Below are 18,986 nucleotides of genomic sequence, written 5' to 3' on the forward strand. Positions count from 1 at the left end.
AAATAAATCTCTAAAAACTAAACTATTAATTAGTCCTTTTTGAGTAAATAATTATCACTTTTTCTTCTTAAAGTTTCATTCAACTATAAAACAGATGAACAAGTAAGCAAAAAATAAATACATACCCCTGTACTGACAAGTGACAGCATTATTCTTTCATTTAACGCTAGTGTTTCACCCTGTTTCATTTTTATTCTTTTTTTATCTAAGCATTTCATAGCATACCTAGAAAAAAATAGAAACGCCATCAGACATACTGGAACTTAATATAATCATTTTCTGTAATTAAAGCAATTTACTTGCATTATTCTAATTAAAATATTTATTATAAAAAAATAATCATACAGCGATGAAACATCTTAATAAGAATAACATTTTAAACATAATTACGAAGAATTTTTATCTCATTTATCCAGAGTAGCAGGAAAATTAGTGTTTTGCAAATAAACAATTTAGGACAATTATATTTGAAACTTAAAAAAAAATTAATGATTTAAATTACTAAAATGTGCACAGAAAATAAGTTATTTATATTTACATTTTGCCTGTATCTGCTTTTCGACAACCATAAACTTCACCAAAGCCACCTCGCCCTATGATTCGATGAACACTGAAGTCATTCATAGTTAACTAAAATAAATATGAAACATAAGAAATAATTTGAAATTATTATAGTAAAATTTGATTGTGACTAAAGAAGAATCGGATACCTGGTAGCCGGTGAAAATTGAATCTTTCACAGGACCAATTCCTGACACCCGGCAAAAATTTTATATGTTACCTGACTGGTTACATATTTAACCAGTCAGGTTGCATATAAAATTACTGACAGCAACCAGGGAAATTTGGATTTATTACCCAGACAAGTATTAAAACATTTATGCAAAACAAATCGTATAATTTTATAAAAATCGTATAATTTTCATTTTTATCTAAGGAAAACTTTAAAACATATAGTTCTAAAGAAATTTATCGTGCAAAATAACTGAAAATAAAAACAGAAATAAAAATTTATGTTTTTATTTTCAGCTTGTTTGTTTTTTTTTTAAATAAATTTTTTTTAAAGTTTCTACACGAAATTTGAATTTGTCTGTATGTATAATTATTAACATAAAACTTTACTAGTAAGTGTAGACATCTCATGATAGTTTACTTTATAATTAATTAAATTTTCAATAGCATTTATCCATGTAGCTTCTGCAAAATATAAAATATTTACAAAATTTATTAAAAAAATGACAGCATATAAAATGAAAAATATTTTAACTAACATGATTTAATTTTAAATCATTTAATAACTATAAATAAAATTTATGTGCGATGAGATCCAACTTAGTACAATGAAACCTCCAAGAAAGACCACCTCTGTGTAGCGACCTCCTCTATATACGACCACTTTCGGGGGGCACGGAATTTTTTCCGTAGACTTTGTGCTGAAGAAAACCTTTAACACAGACCACCAAAACCTCTCCCAGCGACCGAACAAGCCTCCGCATTAAATGCGGGAAAGGTCAAATAAGGAAGCACAAAAAATATCAAAATAAAAAATATTAGCACAACAAATAAGTAGATTCCAAGGCATTTAAAATATTTCTGAGTGGCTCTTATTTAGAGAGCTCATTTTGATTATCTCTAAAAGAGATTGACAACCTCATGTTACAGTAAGAATACACTAAAGATGATGCTATCAATGATTTATTTTAGAGTTAAAAATTAAATTAGGAAGAAAAAAATTTTTCAGAAAAAAAAACTAAGCATTTCAAACAAAAAAAACTCATGTTTTAAAGTAAACTAATTTTTATTAAATAAAATTAAACGCAAGTTTAAACAAAAAACATAATTGTTCATTTATTTAAAATAGTTCCATCATACATAATTGATAAAATTTGTTTTTACACATACTAATTAGATCAGTAGGGGATATATTTATTAACGCAAATTTTTTTTCATTGATTTTCATGACGCCAACACAAGTGGAATTTTCACACAAGAAAATGAAATGAGGATAATTAAAAACACTTGCAAAGAATCATGTACATTTGATAACATTTTGAAGTCAGTGAAATTAACCCAATGACCAACCTCTATTAAAGACTACTGTGAAACAGAGTGGTCGCTCTCGTGAGGTTTCATGGTACAATCATTAGTATAGCAATGAGATCTAATTTACTACATTCATTAGTAATTTAGTACTTCATTCATTATAATTTTATTAACTTTAAAAACATCAATTTCATTCCCTAGATCTAATTTTGTGTTTTTGCAACTATTATATTAGTTTTTTTTAAAATAGCTTTCACCATTAGATATCTGAAATTTCATGCCTGTCGCCCCAGTAACACCTCCCTTTAGCGAATATATTCTCTGTCAAGAAGGTATCCATTTTATCAAGATTTCTCTCAAATGCAATTCTGCATAAAAGTAAAATATTTCGTGCCTAAATCAATTAATTCTGCGGGTTTAAGAAACTGGATACATAGACGAAATACATGAATTTCTAAAATCATATATAAATAGTTTCAAGGTCAACTATAATCAGAAAATGGTTGTGCTGAACCTAAAAGAGTGTTGCCCAGCACTGAATACCCAGTAAAAGTGGCAGGGTCAAGGTACCTTGAGACTGGTACCCAGTACCGCATAGTGAAATTGTTTCCAGGTTTGGGTAGGTAGGGTACCAGGTTATTGCCGGGTACCCAGTACACTTTTAATTGTGACACATGATATTTGCAATTCAATTTCATTTTAAAAAACTGTTACTAGTAATACTAACTTGTATGTTAAGCTCTAAATTTTTCCACTGGCAAAACCTTGTATATTTTTCACTGAAAAAAATAATGCAACATGTACAATATGCTTTACACAATTTAAAATAAATACATGATAACAGGAGTGATTGTGAGCAAAATCCTGCAAATTTATTGAGCAAAATAATTAATGACGTATTTCAAAAATAAATTTAAATCATTGATATTTTCAAAACATGAAATTCTAAATAAATTATATACAGCATAATTTAAATGAATAATTATATAAGTTTACTTTTATCTCTAATCAAATTTATTATTCTACCAGAAAAAATATTTAGAAATGAAAGAGCTGCCAAGCATAAATTCTAGTTCAACTATTTTTAAATAAAAAATATAAGAATTTTTATACATATATGTGATTTATGATTTCTTGAAACTTTTGGACCTTGGATTTCTGGAAATTTCCGGATCGCGGTTAGAGAAAAATCCGAAAATCCGGATTTTTTCCGGAGCACAATCATTTCTGTGATAATAAAATGCATAACAATAAAATAAATATTAATAAAATAAATAATGTGCGTCACTTATTATAAATGCATTAAAAAATGTAATGATTTTTATTCTTAAACATATTCAACAATTAAAAAATTACAAAAAGTTAAAATAATAAGACTCTACACGTTTTGTAAAATATAAGTTTATAACAAACTGAAATGAACCATCAAAAAGTGTATTGTTTATAAATCTAGGGTTAATATGCAAAGAGTAAGCTTTACAAAAATATTTTTGTTGTGATGAAATGTTAAAATAAAAACCAGTATTGGTGTATAAAAAAGATGATAATTTTAAAAAATGACTTAATTTCATATCCAGACATGAAAGACTATACAGAAGATATAGTATTAAATTTTAGTAGTAAAAGAAATGTATATTAAAAAATATATAGAAAGCAAACTTGAAATAATTTTAAGAAATAAATAATAGCACGAATTATTGCATTGTTTTTAACTTCAATAGCTTAAAAACATTTTTAAAGTATTTTTGTTTTAAACAAACTTAAAAATTTGCTCTTAGTAATTATTAATGAAAAAAAATAATTTAGCTAATTTGTTTTTAAAAAAAATTCTTCGTTTTTAAAGGAAAAAATCTTTTTTTCCCCATTGTCTGAATTAAACATTAAGGATTTTTGGTGCATTCTAATTTAATAGTATTGATGATATTTTATGGATACGCTAATTAATAAAACTAAAATTTAAGAAACTCCAATTGGACGCATTTTCTACTTTTAAAAATAAGCATATAATATACTTCGTTTTCTTTGACAATTAAGTCACAAATGAAAAGATAAAAAAAAGAATATTTAAATTATGGTGAAAATATTAATTAACTAATTAAAAACAAATTTTTTAAAAAATTAAAGATTTGATGAAATTTCAATTTTAAAAAAAAAAAAACAATTTTTTATTTTAAAACAATTTTTTTTATATTTTAAACATAAAATATAAATATAGCACAAAGAATATACTAACCTTTCAATAAACTTACTAAATATGTCACCTCTTAATAAACTAAAAATTTCTTCTATGTATGGCTAGAAAAAGAAATTGCAACAATCAGACAAAATATATATACATATATTTTTTGGTACATAAAACTAATTTAAATCTATGTTACCTGAAATAAATTAACCGGAACTTCATTTTTCATCAAAAATTTTTGTACATAGCTAACTGATTCTTTGGAATAATCCTAAAGAGAAAATACAAGAAAGTTATTAAAAAATTTCAAATAATTGATTGAATAGTTTTAAAGAAATAACAAAAGATGAACATCTTCCCCGGTTAAAAAAAAAAAAAATCTAATTTTTGGTATCATTCAGTTTCTAATACTATTTCCATGATTACAATAATTTATTTTCCGTGTTATTTTTTTTTTTTTTTTTTATGAAATGCCAATTCAATTTCATTAATGAAAACAAAGCATGCTAACATGTGTTTTATGATTATCAATTAGTACAAAATCATTCTTAAAAGAAGAAATATTTCTTTTTGGTTCTCTTTATTTTATCCTCTAACTACACACTAATTATATAAAAATGAAATTTATTGATTAAGTTTGGTAATAAAAAATAGAAAATGAAAAAGCATCAAACACTATAGGATCATTCAAGTAAAATTCTAAGCCAGGAATCCAAATCTGCAACCAAAAAGAATTTTTTAATCCTGAATTTTAAGTAACTTAATTAACTCAAATCAACATTTCCTGTGCTTTTAAATAATTTACAAAAAAACTTAAAAATAAAACACATAATTAGGCATTTTGATACAGGAAAATGGTCTATATTGAATAAAATAAAAGCAACATTTTAAAATATGAATGAAGTTAAAACATTTTATCGCAACAAATTTCATTTTGAAAACAATGAGTTTATCACCAATGTTGCAAAAAAAAAATATTTTAAATTCAAAGATTATGTCTGAAAGTTAGAATGTTTAGGATAAATTTGAAGTCAACAAATATGTTTTTATGATATGGTATAACTGCATAACATATAATAATTTTTTAAAACTAAAACTTTAAATTTTTTAAATGTAAAAAAAAAAAATTTAGCCTCACAGGGACAAGCAAACTACAAAGGACTAAACAAAAGTATTCAAACAAAAAGTTTTATGCAATATGCACTATATTAAATTTAAGAATTTAGTTTTTTGTGTTGGTTTAGAGTATGAAAAAAAAAACATTATCAACTGCATGCTTAATATGTGCTGTCATTGATAATATTTGAATGAAACGAAAACTTAAAAATAACTTATGCCAAATAATAATTTCGATGAACTTATGCAGTTTTAGAGCCATCCTTAAAAAGGGACCATCAGCAGTTAAAATATAAACAAAACAATTTTCGAGGTAAAAAATAATTTATTATCTTATAATTTTAAAAAAAAAAATCAGAACTTAACGTTTTTTATTATTACAAACAGCTATTAATATAAAAAATGTAAAACATAATAACTAATGAAATATGAAAAGGCATTGTTTCAATTATGTGAACTTTTCTAGCAGAAAAAATTATCTTTCGCTAATCCCTTTTTCTCTTTATAAGTGTTTTCATGCTTCACATCTTAAATAGGATTAAATGTAAAAAGATGTAAGAACATTTTTGTCTCCTCCTTCAAAAAAATAAACCAAATGCAAAGATTCTTTTTCACACAAGAATTAAAGGAAGGGTAAATATATATATATATATATATTTTAAATAAAATATATATGAATAAAACTAATATTCCATCATAAGATAACAGAATCCCACATGGCAAATTACGTAAAATAATTATTTATTCAAATCTCAGTATATGGAAGAATGAGGGCAACAATCTCTGCTATGCATTAACTGCCCATTGAATAATAGAAAGAAATCATTAGGTAAGAAATAATCTAGTTAAATATGACACATTTAATGTTACTAACACTCTAAAGCAGCGTTTCCAGAGTGATGTTTGCGGAACTATTTTTTTAGCCACTTATGATTTTCGAAATCTGCAATTAAATTTATATCCAATAAATAATCCACTATTTATTTAATATTTCTGTTATTTTTATGAAAATTCAAAAACAATGTTTTTTTTAATAACCAAATAACAAATAAAGAAAGAAAAGGATATGCATTTATAAAAAATTGCATTAATATTTCGCATCAAATACAAACAAAGGAATTTAACATTGAAAGAAATATGTTTCTCAATGTTTTACAATCCTCAGCGTTTATTTTCGTCCCTTTTCGATTATATTTTAACGGAAACCATATTTAAACTAATTCATCTTCAGTTAATACATACTTTAAAATAAATGAACTAGAGTAGATGCAGCTCCACACCTATAATTCAACCGTCTGCCATGAAACTCAATCTTACGATTAATATTGATAAAACGACATAAATTTCATTTTCATTCAAAATAATTAATAAAATATAAATCATTAAATATTTTCTAAATAATTTATTGTTTTTCATTATTAATATGTTCACAATTGTTAATGAAATGTATTCATTACGAATCGGTATTCCTATATTTATTTATATATATATTTAACACACACATATATATATATATATATATATATATATATATATATATATATATATATATATAGCACAATAAAAACAAAACAAAATAAATATATATATATATATATATATATATATTTTAATATATAAATGCTCCCTTTCAATAATTCATTCTAATTTTCCCTGAAATGCCTGAATTCCCTGAAGTTTTTATCTTTAAAAAATGCACTGTGATAACATATTTATTAACTCTATTGCTTCAAGACGTTTAAGATAAATACCTGCAAAAAAGTAATTATTAAAATTAGGTGTAAGATGTTTCGAAAAATAATTTTCTTCACACGATAAATTAGAACTATCATCTTCCGCTTGAGAGATAATGAATTCACTGTCCTCTGACTAACTCTCTGAATATATCATAAGCATTTTGACATGAAACGGTACCACTATTGAAAGCGTATAACAGGGTGAGTAGCCAAATTATTCAACAAAAAATAAGCACCGTTTAAGCACTTTTCAAGCACTCAAAAAATATTTTTAAGCACTTTAAAAAATATATTTTAATTAGGCAGAGTTGGAAAGTTTTTGACAATTGGCGGTTTTATATTGTTTTAACCGTCATGTCAAAAAAAAAAACACCAAAAAAAAAAAAAACCTTTTGGCATTGTTTTTGACAATTGTCAAAAATCATCAAATTTTGAATTATGTAAAACGAATGTTGTTTTCATACGCTACGGACTGACAATACACCAAACTAGATTGGGGTTAACTAATTGTGAAAACATTGAATAGAACAATGTGAACTGTGTCTTCTTGCATAATTCGAAGCGAAAATCAACATAGAAAAGGAAAAATCTCATTTTGAAAAAGGTAAAATTAAGCACCCAATGAAAAATGCACCTTTAAGGGCTTTTAAAAAACGAAAATCGAAAATAAGCACCTTTAAGCACTTTTTTAAAACGCTACGCACCCTGGTGTAAGTAGCGATGAATTCAATTTCAATTATGCAATTTTTCTCTTCGTCGCATTGCATGGCGATGCCGACCATACGAGCAGAAAAACGCCAAACGTATGAAATGCGACGCAAGCAGAGAAAGGATTGTAATGTAAAATTGCGTTTACTAAATTATGAGTCTCTATGAACTGCGATTTATTTTTTAATTTTGAATAAATTTCTTCAGAGAAAAAATTTATTATCACAATAAATCAAAATTATTAAATTTTATTTTACAAGTTATATAAAAACGTCAGAATTTACAAATAGTTTTAAAAAAAGCAATAAATCAGTCTAAATATAAAAAAGGTTACAAAAAATAACCTTATATGACGTTGTAGCGACATGTCCCAAACCTAAGTACGAAAAGATTTAAATTAAACTTTAAATATAATATAAATCATAATAGTTAATAACGCTCAATACTACGTTAATACTTTCGTTAAAATACCGCAAAAGCTGCCATAGTCTACGTAAAATATCAAAAAATAACTATTAGAAAACGAAAATCACTAAGCTTAACCTCTGTAATAAATTAGACAAATCGGAAGAAAGATTTTAAAGATTCATTACAGATTCAGGATTAAAAGAAGAAACTAAAGATAAAACGGATGTTCAAACATCAACGTTAAATGGAACTGGCGTGTTACAATATTTTTTTTTCAACCCAAAAGGGCAGAGAAATACAATCTTATTGGATACGAATTTTCGAAGGTGTTAATGAACTTGCGGAAGACATTTCCCCAAAAGCGGTACAAATTAATTAGTTCCCTCCCCCCCCCCCAAAAAAAAGATTTTTTAAAAAAAATAAGACGATTTAAAACTAAATGGATAAAATTCAAATAAATAGATTTTTTTTTAATTATTCTATAAGTGCGCAAATTAATTAATAGCAAAAACACACACAATATAACTTAGCTTTTTTTTTTTTTTTTTAAACAAATTTTAAAGAAGGGGTCAAGAGAGCTTGATTAACTAAAGATAAAACGTACGAAAAATAAAGAAACAAGCATATAACATGACAATACGACCTGACTAATTGAAATTTTTTTAGTTCGTTTATTTTTGCGACGAATTTGTAGTTATTCGTTGGAGCTATTTCAAGAGTATTCGAAATTCAAACAAAATTTTAATTTTGCGCCATTTATGCAACAAAGTGCCAACGAAAAGAAAAAAAGACAACAGGACAGCTAAAATTTCACAATCATTAAAAATGAGAGATTGTACGAAAGAAAAAAAATAACTCGGTTACATTGTTGAGCAATACAAGGTGTTTACCAATTCCTTCTGAAGCTCTGAAGGCTTTTAACAAACAAAATATTACTAATACATCAAACAATTTTACTTAACCTGATAAAGAGACATCACAAGTACATTCTTTCCACAAGTGTTCAATTTATGAATCTCTGGTTATACGGCCAAGTCTAAAGTCAAATTTTTGCCACACTCACTCTAACATGTCAGGATCAATGGCAGCTTAGTAAATCTGTTAAATCACGTGGCATAGGGCAGTGTTCCCCAACCCCCGGTCCGTGGATCAAATGGTACCGTGCCGCACATTTCATTGAAACTGAATTTAAATTCCTAGGTTTATACCAAAAATTAAAAATATCTGTGCTCCATTATTTTATTTATTTAAAAAAAAGGTCTCCCGAAGGTAGTGACATAAATTTTTTAACGTTTTAAAACGATTACCCCCAGATGGAACCATCTCATTGCAAAGAAACAAGCTCAGGGTTCCCATTAATTTATTGTTCTAGTAAATTAAAATGTTAAATCACTTTATATTTATTTTTTGGTGTAACTGTATTTTATTTTGAAGGCATGTTTAAATACAATTAAATTTAAATTAAAAAATCAAAATAATCTAAAATATAAACAATCAACGTCCCCACCCCCTCCTACGGGCCGCGGTAAAATTATCAAACGTTGACAGGTCCGCAGTGATAAAAAGGTTGGGGAACATTGGCATAGGGCAGTGGTCGGCAAAGTGCGGCTCCAGAGCCGCATGTGGCTCTTTCGCAAATGAAGTGCGGCTCTGGCACAAATATCCACGGATGGCGCAATAATATTTTCATTTAAAAAAAAACTTGGTAAGAAAAAAATTACATCTTATTTTGATAAATTAAAATTCTTCTATAAACCGAGAACGTGTATAATTTTTTTTTTTAAGTTAAAAGATAGATAGGTAATTAAAATTTTATATTATTGTAAAAATACCTAACGAACATCGAGTTTAATTTTATTAGCTTTCGTAAACGTAAACACAAAGCATGTACAAGCTACCAGCTGAAATTGTTCGTATGTTTTCGGGGTACTCCGGTGTAATACAAAGTACCACAAGCATGCGCGCATACTTTTTCTAAAGTAGTGGGGGTACAAATTGGCATCACAGACCAGCAGTTGCAGTGTGAACAGTTTGGTCTTATCTACCGTGTCTGCCGTTGTCCTGTCTTGATAAAAAGTTGTTGTATTTTTCAATCTAGCTGCACAGGAATTTTTATACGATTTTATTACACCTGCTATGTATGTTGACATTGGTAGCTTTGTATGACATTGGTGGCTTTGAAATACAATTGCTGGATTTAAAAAACAAGGAGATATGGGGCTCTAAATTCGAACGTCTTTGTGTTGAATTGGAAATATTGGAGAAGAAAAAATTTGATCTTAGTTCACAACACAAGTGGTCTGCTTTGAATGACCTGGAGAAGGAAGACATGATCATTTTCAACGCTTGGAATAGTATTCCTGACTCTTACGATCAGCTGAAAAAGCTCGCGTTTGCTATTCTCTCCCATTTCGGTTCTACATATATAAGCGAACAATCTTTTTCAAGCATGAACATTATCAAGAGTAAACTGAGAAGTCTTCTTATTGATGAGAACTTGGAATCAAGCCTAAAATTAAAAACAGCAACATACAAACCTGACTTACTCAAACTTTCTAAGGAGATGCAAGCACATTGTTCGCATTAATAAATAATTATTAAGTATGACATTTAGTTTTAATTTAGTGTACTACTTATTTAGTGTAATAAAAGTTTACTAAACAAGCAGATTTGGCTCCCAATTTTCTTTTAAATTGCTGTAATGTTCATGTTTGGCTCTTTGGCTAATAAGTTTGCCGACCACTGGCATAGGGCACACGATATAATCTTTGATGTTATCGAATCCCATAAAAAAATCACTAATAAATAAAATCACATAATTTTTATAAGTCCAGAAGGGAATTGTCACACACAGTATTTTAAGCTTGATGAGTTACTCCCTGGTTTCATAATTTTTAAGTGATCAGAATTGGCCCTCAAAACAATGTAATTTTTAACGCCGAAGGTTTCTGAAGAATTTGAGATTTATGTCAATCACAAGTTATGCAAAAAGTCTAACCATCCACGCTTCGGAGGACGATACCTGATGTATCAACGAAATGCTGTCACATTAATGCAATCGCCAATTGAGAATTTCGACAGAAGAATGCATAGTAAAGGCAAAAAACACGAAACCTATTTACCCGATGTTCTATTCCATATATATATACTGCATACTTTAAGAATAAATTTTTAAAAAAAATCGCTATTTTTAATTAAAAACCTAATATTTTCTATCAAAATTACTTTTTGCGTGAATTTTGAGACACCCTGTAAAATTCACACGGTCTAAACTAAATTTTTTTTGAGGAAAAAATTCCACGATTCAAACAGAAATGGCTGCTAATCGGAACTTTTCTAATTTTCCTTTTAAACTATTTTTTTATGAATTTAGTAATTTAATTATTTAAAAGTTGAATTAACAACCTTAAAACAGTTAATAGCATGACTTCTAAGTTCGATTGATCAAATGGCAAGAGTTGAAGCGGTGCCAGTTTTCATCCAACAACAAAAGTTTGAAATGGGATACCTGCAAGTGACGTAGTGTGGGTATATCGATTCTGATTGGTAGCTGGAACGTGGCATTTGTATACGCTAGCAACTGTTCTTTCCATTCTTAATCGAGGAAGCCAAGCCCGTTAACTTAACTAATAGTAACTAATAGTGTAACTTAATTAATAGTTAACCCTATTTGATAAGCCCATTTGAGGTCACCCTTTTAAAATATTAGGATCAATCCGTGAAATCCGATCAATAGAACAAAAGCTATTCAGAGTGATTAATAAACATTTTTCTTTATTTTAAGCACTGTCTCTTGCAATTACTATATATGAAACAATTATACATAGCTGATCAAAAACGTAATTCTTTGCTCCATTTCAGCAATCATTTTTTATTGTCTTTCAATTTTTATTATTAATAACCTTGCTTTATTAGCATTAGCATTCTTTAGAAACGGTGAAATTTTGTAACGACTCTCAGTTTTAGATGTCTTTTTCTTAAAAAACTATTTTGTACACTAAGAGGAACGAAATAATAATAATCATAATAAATTTAAACTTACATGAGTATGGGATAGCAGTTCTTTCATGATAAAATTATCATAAATATCGCGAGCAGCTTGCCTCCTATCTTCGACAGTTTCCAGCTTCTCGTACCTTTTGATCTGAAAAACGAAGAAAAAAAATATTGTTATTTAAAGAAATTAAACTTATATCACTACAGATCAAATGATAGTTAATTAGCCCTTAGCCTGCTCTATCTTGAATTTCAAGTTTAATTTTTTTAATTTAGTCTTCTGGTTTGTAATAAACAAAATAATTCTGTGAATACAGAAAAAGAAATCGTATCTTTGTAGTGAAAATAAAATAAAAAAGATGTCATAAAATTTATGCATTCATTTTTTGAAACTAGGCTTTCGATGACTCAGTTTAAAGAGGAAAAAAAAAAGTTAATTTCCTTTTTATTTTTTCTCAAAAAATACACCATTTTTATGGAAACATAATACTTTTAAATACCACAACATTTCACTAGTCAATCAATCTCCATTTCAAAAAAAAAAAAAAAAAAAAAAAATTTAAATTATTGGGCGAAGAATCTTTTGCTGGAAATTGTCCTTATTTTTGAACTTGTATACTATCCTTCAGAAAAAATATGAGTAAAACGATAACTGTTCAATAAAATTTACGAAACGCAATTTTGCAATATTGCGACTATTATGGAACATTTTTAAAATAATTACCCTAAATAATAATTTTTTTATGTTCTATTTCACTCTTGAGTGACTGACTATATCAACTAATAGCTTTTAAATAATAAAAAAAATTTCACTCTTAAATTAAATATAAACTCGTTTAAGGCAGGGACACGAAGCACTCCGAAGCTGCGTTTAACTTGGAGCTCTAAATTTCTCCATGCTAGAAGGCTATAGCAATTTCAGTGTATCCTTCAGGCGTTTAAGAGTTCTACATCGCATTACAACTTAACCAAGTTGCGGTACAAAAACTATTCTCGGCATTAAAATAAATTTATTATAATTTAAGAACAAACATGAAAGAGAATTTGTTAAAGTCAATTCTTTTCTTAAGAATGAACAAATAACTTAACTGTGAATTGAATTTGCATCTTCTGTGTGAGCTGCTGATTCTGTAATTATTTTAATGCTCCTTTTTTGACAATAAAAATTTCAAATTAAAATCCGAAACTCAAAAGAGCGCGTGTATAAAAAATTGCCAGAGCATCGAAAATTTTTCGGCTCCGGATCCCTGTTTTAAAATATATACGTATAACAATAACTTACCTCTTCAAAGAAGCTTAATTGTGGCACTGGGTCTTCAAAGACGTTTTCACAAAAGTCTTTAAATAATAAATAACCTGATAGGAAAAAAATACTATGTTAAATAAAATCTGAGTTACATTAACACCATAGATATTATATATATGTAATACAAAAATTATAAATACTTTTGTATTAATAAAAGCATTAAAACTCTTTCGTTTTCATAAAATGTCTTTGGTAAAGAATAGGTGTAGAAATATTCTATTTTTGGACTTCAAGGCTGAAAACATACCAATGAATTATAATTAGATTTATATTTCAAAGGAAGAGTTATTTAAAAAATTTTCCTCTTTCACTTCCATATTAGGAAGCATTAAATGACTATCGATAATGCATAGAGTTACAAGGTGTGCACGACTTGAGCCTTTTTACCTCATTTTTCTGTTAGTATATAATGCAGGAGCAATAGTTTTTGTGTGACTTTTGCTGTACAATGATGCCAACCTAAACTTCGCCACAACTGTCTTGATATTAGTGCACCCCTCTCCAGCTGGGAGAGTGGGTGAGACTTCTGTTTACACCATACTCCAGTAAAAAAAGCCTGATAAAATCTATCGGCCTATGATTTCTGCTAATGTAAATTAAAAACACTACCAAAAATAACGGGGTTGCTGCCCTGTAATTATATATATATACACTACCGGTCAAAAGTTTGCGAAAATTTTGAAATCTACAAAAAAAAGTTCTAAATTCAAATGTTCATAGAACTGCGAAAAATCATTCAAATGGCATGAAAATTTGATATGTTCTAAGGTGAACCCTCTACAGTTAGTTACATATGATCAAATTGCAATACTTTGTTTTTTGCGAACTGAATCCAGCTTTTCATCATGAGTTGTTTCTATGGTGAAAAAAGTTGTTAAGTTTGAACACTTGCCAAACTTGCAAAAAGAAATTTTTGTACTTTCTCTTAATAGAAAATAGTTATTTGAACAGTTCTATGTAAGTCCTCAAAATTTCAAATCGATTTGATTTTTTTTGACGAAGTTATAGAATTTTGAAAAACCTGTGTACTTTTCTCGATTTTTAAGCATTCCACATTTGCGGTCCTTTGGTCTATACATCTTCGACCAAAGAACTTTTTAATTTTAATGTTTTCTATATTTTCAAATAATTAATATTGATTATAAAACAAATATTCTTATTTATTATTGTAATTATTGTTACTACAAGGAACTTATTATGAATATAATTAAAACAATATCTCATAGATGTCACATTTCATCTAAAATTTGTTTGTTCTTGCAAACGATGCTCTGATATTTGAATCGAAGTCAGTTATGGGACATTTTACAACAGGAATGGAACTCTATATCACTTGAAGTGATTAATGGTTTATTAGAACGAATGCTATGCATATGTAAGGCTATAATAAAAGCAAAAGGTGGATGGTTCGAGGAATCTAAGATTTAAATGTTAATTTATTTAATTACAAAATACGAATAAGAATATGTTAAATATTTGACCTGCTGTAAATAAAATAGTTTAATAAAAATGCAAATTTTTTATACTATTGTTATTATTTTTTTAGAATTATTTATGTAATTATTGTTATAACTTTTTAATTTAATTTAATATAAAGTAAAAATATCACAACAAAACTAATACAGGTAAGCAATAAATATAAACAATAAATATAAACAATAATAATTACAATAATGAATAAGAGTATTTGTTTTATGATAAATATTAATTATTTGAAAATATAGAAACATAAAAATTAAAAAGTTCTTTGATAGAAGATGTATAGACCAGAAGACTGCATATGTGGAATGCTCAAAAATCGAGAGAAGTACACATGTTTTTCAAAATTCTATAACTTCGTCAAAAAAAATCGAATCGATTTGAAATTTTGAGGACTTACATAGAACTGTTCAAATAACTATTTTCTATTAAGAGAAAGTACAAAAATTTCTTTTTGCAAGTTTGGCAAGTGTTCAAACTTAACAACTTTTTTCACCATAAAAACAATCCGTGATGAAAAGCTGGATTCAGTTCGCAAAAAACAAAGTATTGCAATTTGATCATATGTAACTAACAGTAGAGGGTTCATTTCATAACATATCAAATTTTCATGCCATTTGAATGATTTTTCGCAGTTCTATGAACATTTGAATTTAGGCCTTTTCTTTGCAGATTTCAAAATTTTCGCAAACTTTTGACCGGTAGTGTATATATAATAAAAAAACAAATATAAAAAAAAAATTTGAGTGCTCCTTACACTATTGTATTTGCTTTGGCTATATTGATACAATATTAGAAAGTACTCCTTTTTGTAGATATAATCGTGTGAGCAGATGAAAAGATTATATCTTTTATTTTCCGGACTTTATATTAATTTTTTCGGGCTTTTTTTTAATTTTTTCATTTTTTTTTTTCGATTTCTTGTTATTTTTATTTTTAATATTTTCTTTTTTCCTCTTTTTCATTCTGTAATTTTTTCCATGTTTTCTCTACATTTTGAACTTATTTTTGAGTTCTATTTACTTGCAGCTTATGCGTAGCAAATAAAACTTATTGTTTTTCTTATTTTCTTCGTGTTTTTTTTTTCTTTTTGCATATATATATATATATATATATATATATAAAAGTATATATATATACTTTTATGTAAGTATATATAAGTATATATATATATTTAAAGTATATATATATGGGTCATTCTCACGAAAACTGTCATTTTTCAGTTCATAAAATCCCAGAAAAGTAAAGTGAATAAAAAGTTCTGAAACTTTTTATATTAATAGAAATATGTAATGGCATTATAAAGAAAGTATATATCCTATAAATTATACTTAATATTTAAATTAATTAATTTTTAATTAATTAATTTATAATAAATAAATAATTAATTAATTAATTAATTTAATAAATAAATTAATTTAACAAATTAATTTTTTAATTTATTTTTCAGTGTAATTAATAAGTAAATTAATTATTTTCACTATTTAAAAAGTGAGGGAATGACACTAATAGTGAGGGAATGATATTTTATTTTAATACATGTTTTTATCTAAGTTACATCTACCTAAAGTTTGAAAATGATAACATACTAAGTATATCTAATATTTATTATAATTTAGTCTTATATATTTAATAGTTTTTACAGGTTTGGGAAATAAAATTGGCTGGCACGATTGAACAAAGAAAAATTTAATAATACACTCATCTTGAATCATTCCCTCACTTCAGCGTCATTCCCTCACTTTATACACTAGTGAGGGAATGACGAATTCAATAAAATTTAAAAATAACAGTTAGGCCTAATTAATTTCTGAAGTCAATCACATACAATTATATTCATACAAGAAAGCAACATATAATTATCCACTTTCTCGATGAAGTTGTATTTTATTTTACTCTAAAAAATGACATGAGGGAATGACAAATGTAAAAAATTTTACCTGGTTTGATTCATTCAAATTTATTCCACAGCAAAGCTTCTTTAAGCTGAAGATGGAAACATACTGCAATTTTGTTCTATGATGCCAGTTGCTAACTTCTGAAGTTTTTATTAAAATATTTTTATTCTAAGAAGATTGCAGGGGATAAGAACATTGTTGTGAGGGAATGACGCGAAACACTGGGGACAAAGTTTAAAATAGTGCTGTGTTAATATTTTTATCAGAAATTAAATTTAAAATTGATTTTCTGAATTCTATATTTCAGTATTCTGAAATAAAAAACACGAATTTGTAAAAAAAAAAATTTTATTTCAGAAACAAATTTTTTCTTTTTTTAAATCAGCAGTGGGGACAAGTGAGGGAATGACATATTGGTATATTTTAATTACCTAAAATAAATAAAAAATAAAAATTGATAAATTTATTTTTATTATTTTGTTAGCCTGCATTCTGAAGGACACTTTCCCTGAAATTTTGTTCTTCGTAAGCTGTAAAACAAACATAAAATATACTGGGGACATGAAAATGACTGTTTTTGTGAGAATGACCCATATATATATATATATATATATATATATATATATATATATATATATATATATATATATATATATAGCACAATAAAAACAAAGAGAAAAACGAAGATAATTAATAAGTTTTATTAGAAAGCACTCCTTTTGCGGATATAATCGTGTGAGCTGATGAAGAGATTATATCTTTTCTTTGTTTTGTTTTCCAAATTTTAATTTTTTTTGAGGTATTAAAAATTATGTTTTTTAAATACTTTTAAAAAATTATTGTAATTAATTTTCTTCTCTTGTCATTTTTTATTTTTTTCCATATTTTCTCAATTTTTTAGCTTATATATATATATATATATATATATGGGTCATTCTCACAAAAACAGTCATTTTCATGTCCCCAGTATATTTTATGTTTGTTTTACAACTTACGAGAAAAAAATTTTCAGGGAAAGTGTCCTTCAGAATGCAAGCTAACAAAAGAATAAAAATAAAATTATCAATTTTTATTTTTTATTAATTTTAGGTAATAAAAATATACCAATATGTCATTCCCTCACTTGTCCCCACTGCTGATTTAAAAAAAGAAAAAAATTGTTTCTGAAATAAAAAAATTTTTTTTACAAATTTGTGTTTTTTATTTGAGAATATTGAAATATAGAATTCAGAAAATAAATTTTAAATTTAATTTCTGATAAAAATATTAACACAGCACTATTTTAAACTTTGTCCCCAGTGTTTCGCGTCATTCCCTCACAACAATGTTCTTATCACCTGCAATCATCTTAGAATAAAAATATTTTAATAAAAACTTCAGAAGTTAACAACTGGCATCATAGAACAAAATTGCAGTATGTTTCCATCTTCAACTTAAAGAAGCTTTGCTGTGGAATAAATTTGAATGAATCAAACCAGGTAAAATTTTTTACATTTGTCATTCCCTCATGTCGTTTTTTAGAGTAAAATAAAATACAACTTCATCGAGAAAGTGGATAATTATATGTTGCTTTCTTGTATGAATATAATGGTATGTGATTGACTTCAGAAATTAATAAAGCCTAACTGTTATTTTTAAATTTTATTGAATTCGTCATTCCCTCACTAGTGTATAAAGTGAGGGAATGACGCTGAAGTGAGGGAATGATTCAAGATGAGTATATTATTAAATTTTTTTTTGTTCAATCGTGCCAGCCAATTTTATTTCCCAAACCTGTAAAAACTATTAAATATATAAGACTAAATTATAATAAATATTAGATATACTTAGTATGTTATCATTTTCAAACTTTAGGTAGATGTAACTTAGATAAAAACATGTATTAAAATAAAATATCATTCCCTCACTATTAGTGTCAGTCCCTCACTTTTTAAATAGTGAAAATAATTAATTTACTTATTAATTATTTTGAAAAATAAATAAATTAATTAATAAATTGATTTATTAAACTAATTAATTTATTTATTAAATTAATTAATTAATTATTAATTATTATAAATTAATAATTATAAATTAATTATTTAAAAAATTAATTAATTTAAATATTAAGTATA

General features: G+C 26.5%; 1 protein-coding gene across 2 annotated transcripts in view; it reads right to left on the reverse strand.

Moving 5' to 3' along the window:
* The window catches only part of Gprk1 (G protein-coupled receptor kinase 1), a 144,634-nt gene that overhangs the window by 21,142 nt on the left and 104,506 nt on the right, over nucleotides 1-18,986 (reverse strand). Inside the window, exons 3-9 of one of the 2 annotated variants that reach the window (XM_016061016.4) lie at nucleotides 13,472-13,545; nucleotides 12,236-12,337; nucleotides 4,422-4,496; nucleotides 4,277-4,338; nucleotides 2,771-2,822; nucleotides 539-630; nucleotides 126-225 (exon numbers count right to left, since the gene is read on the reverse strand). In XM_016061016.4, coding sequence (XP_015916502.1) covers nucleotides 126-225; nucleotides 539-630; nucleotides 2,771-2,822; nucleotides 4,277-4,338; nucleotides 4,422-4,496; nucleotides 12,236-12,337; nucleotides 13,472-13,545 — 557 coding nt within the window. Of the gene's footprint in view, nucleotides 1-125; nucleotides 226-538; nucleotides 631-2,770; nucleotides 2,823-4,276; nucleotides 4,339-4,421; nucleotides 4,497-9,155; nucleotides 9,533-12,235; nucleotides 12,338-13,471; nucleotides 13,546-18,986 lie in introns of those variants that run through there. The other variant, XM_087161013.1, reaches the window with a different exon arrangement.

This window comes from Parasteatoda tepidariorum, chromosome 4 (assembly GCF_982258835.1).
Source record: "Parasteatoda tepidariorum strain Cologne lab strain chromosome 4, Ptep-v5.0, whole genome shotgun sequence".
Taxonomy (NCBI): Eukaryota; Metazoa; Arthropoda; class Arachnida; order Araneae; family Theridiidae; genus Parasteatoda; species Parasteatoda tepidariorum.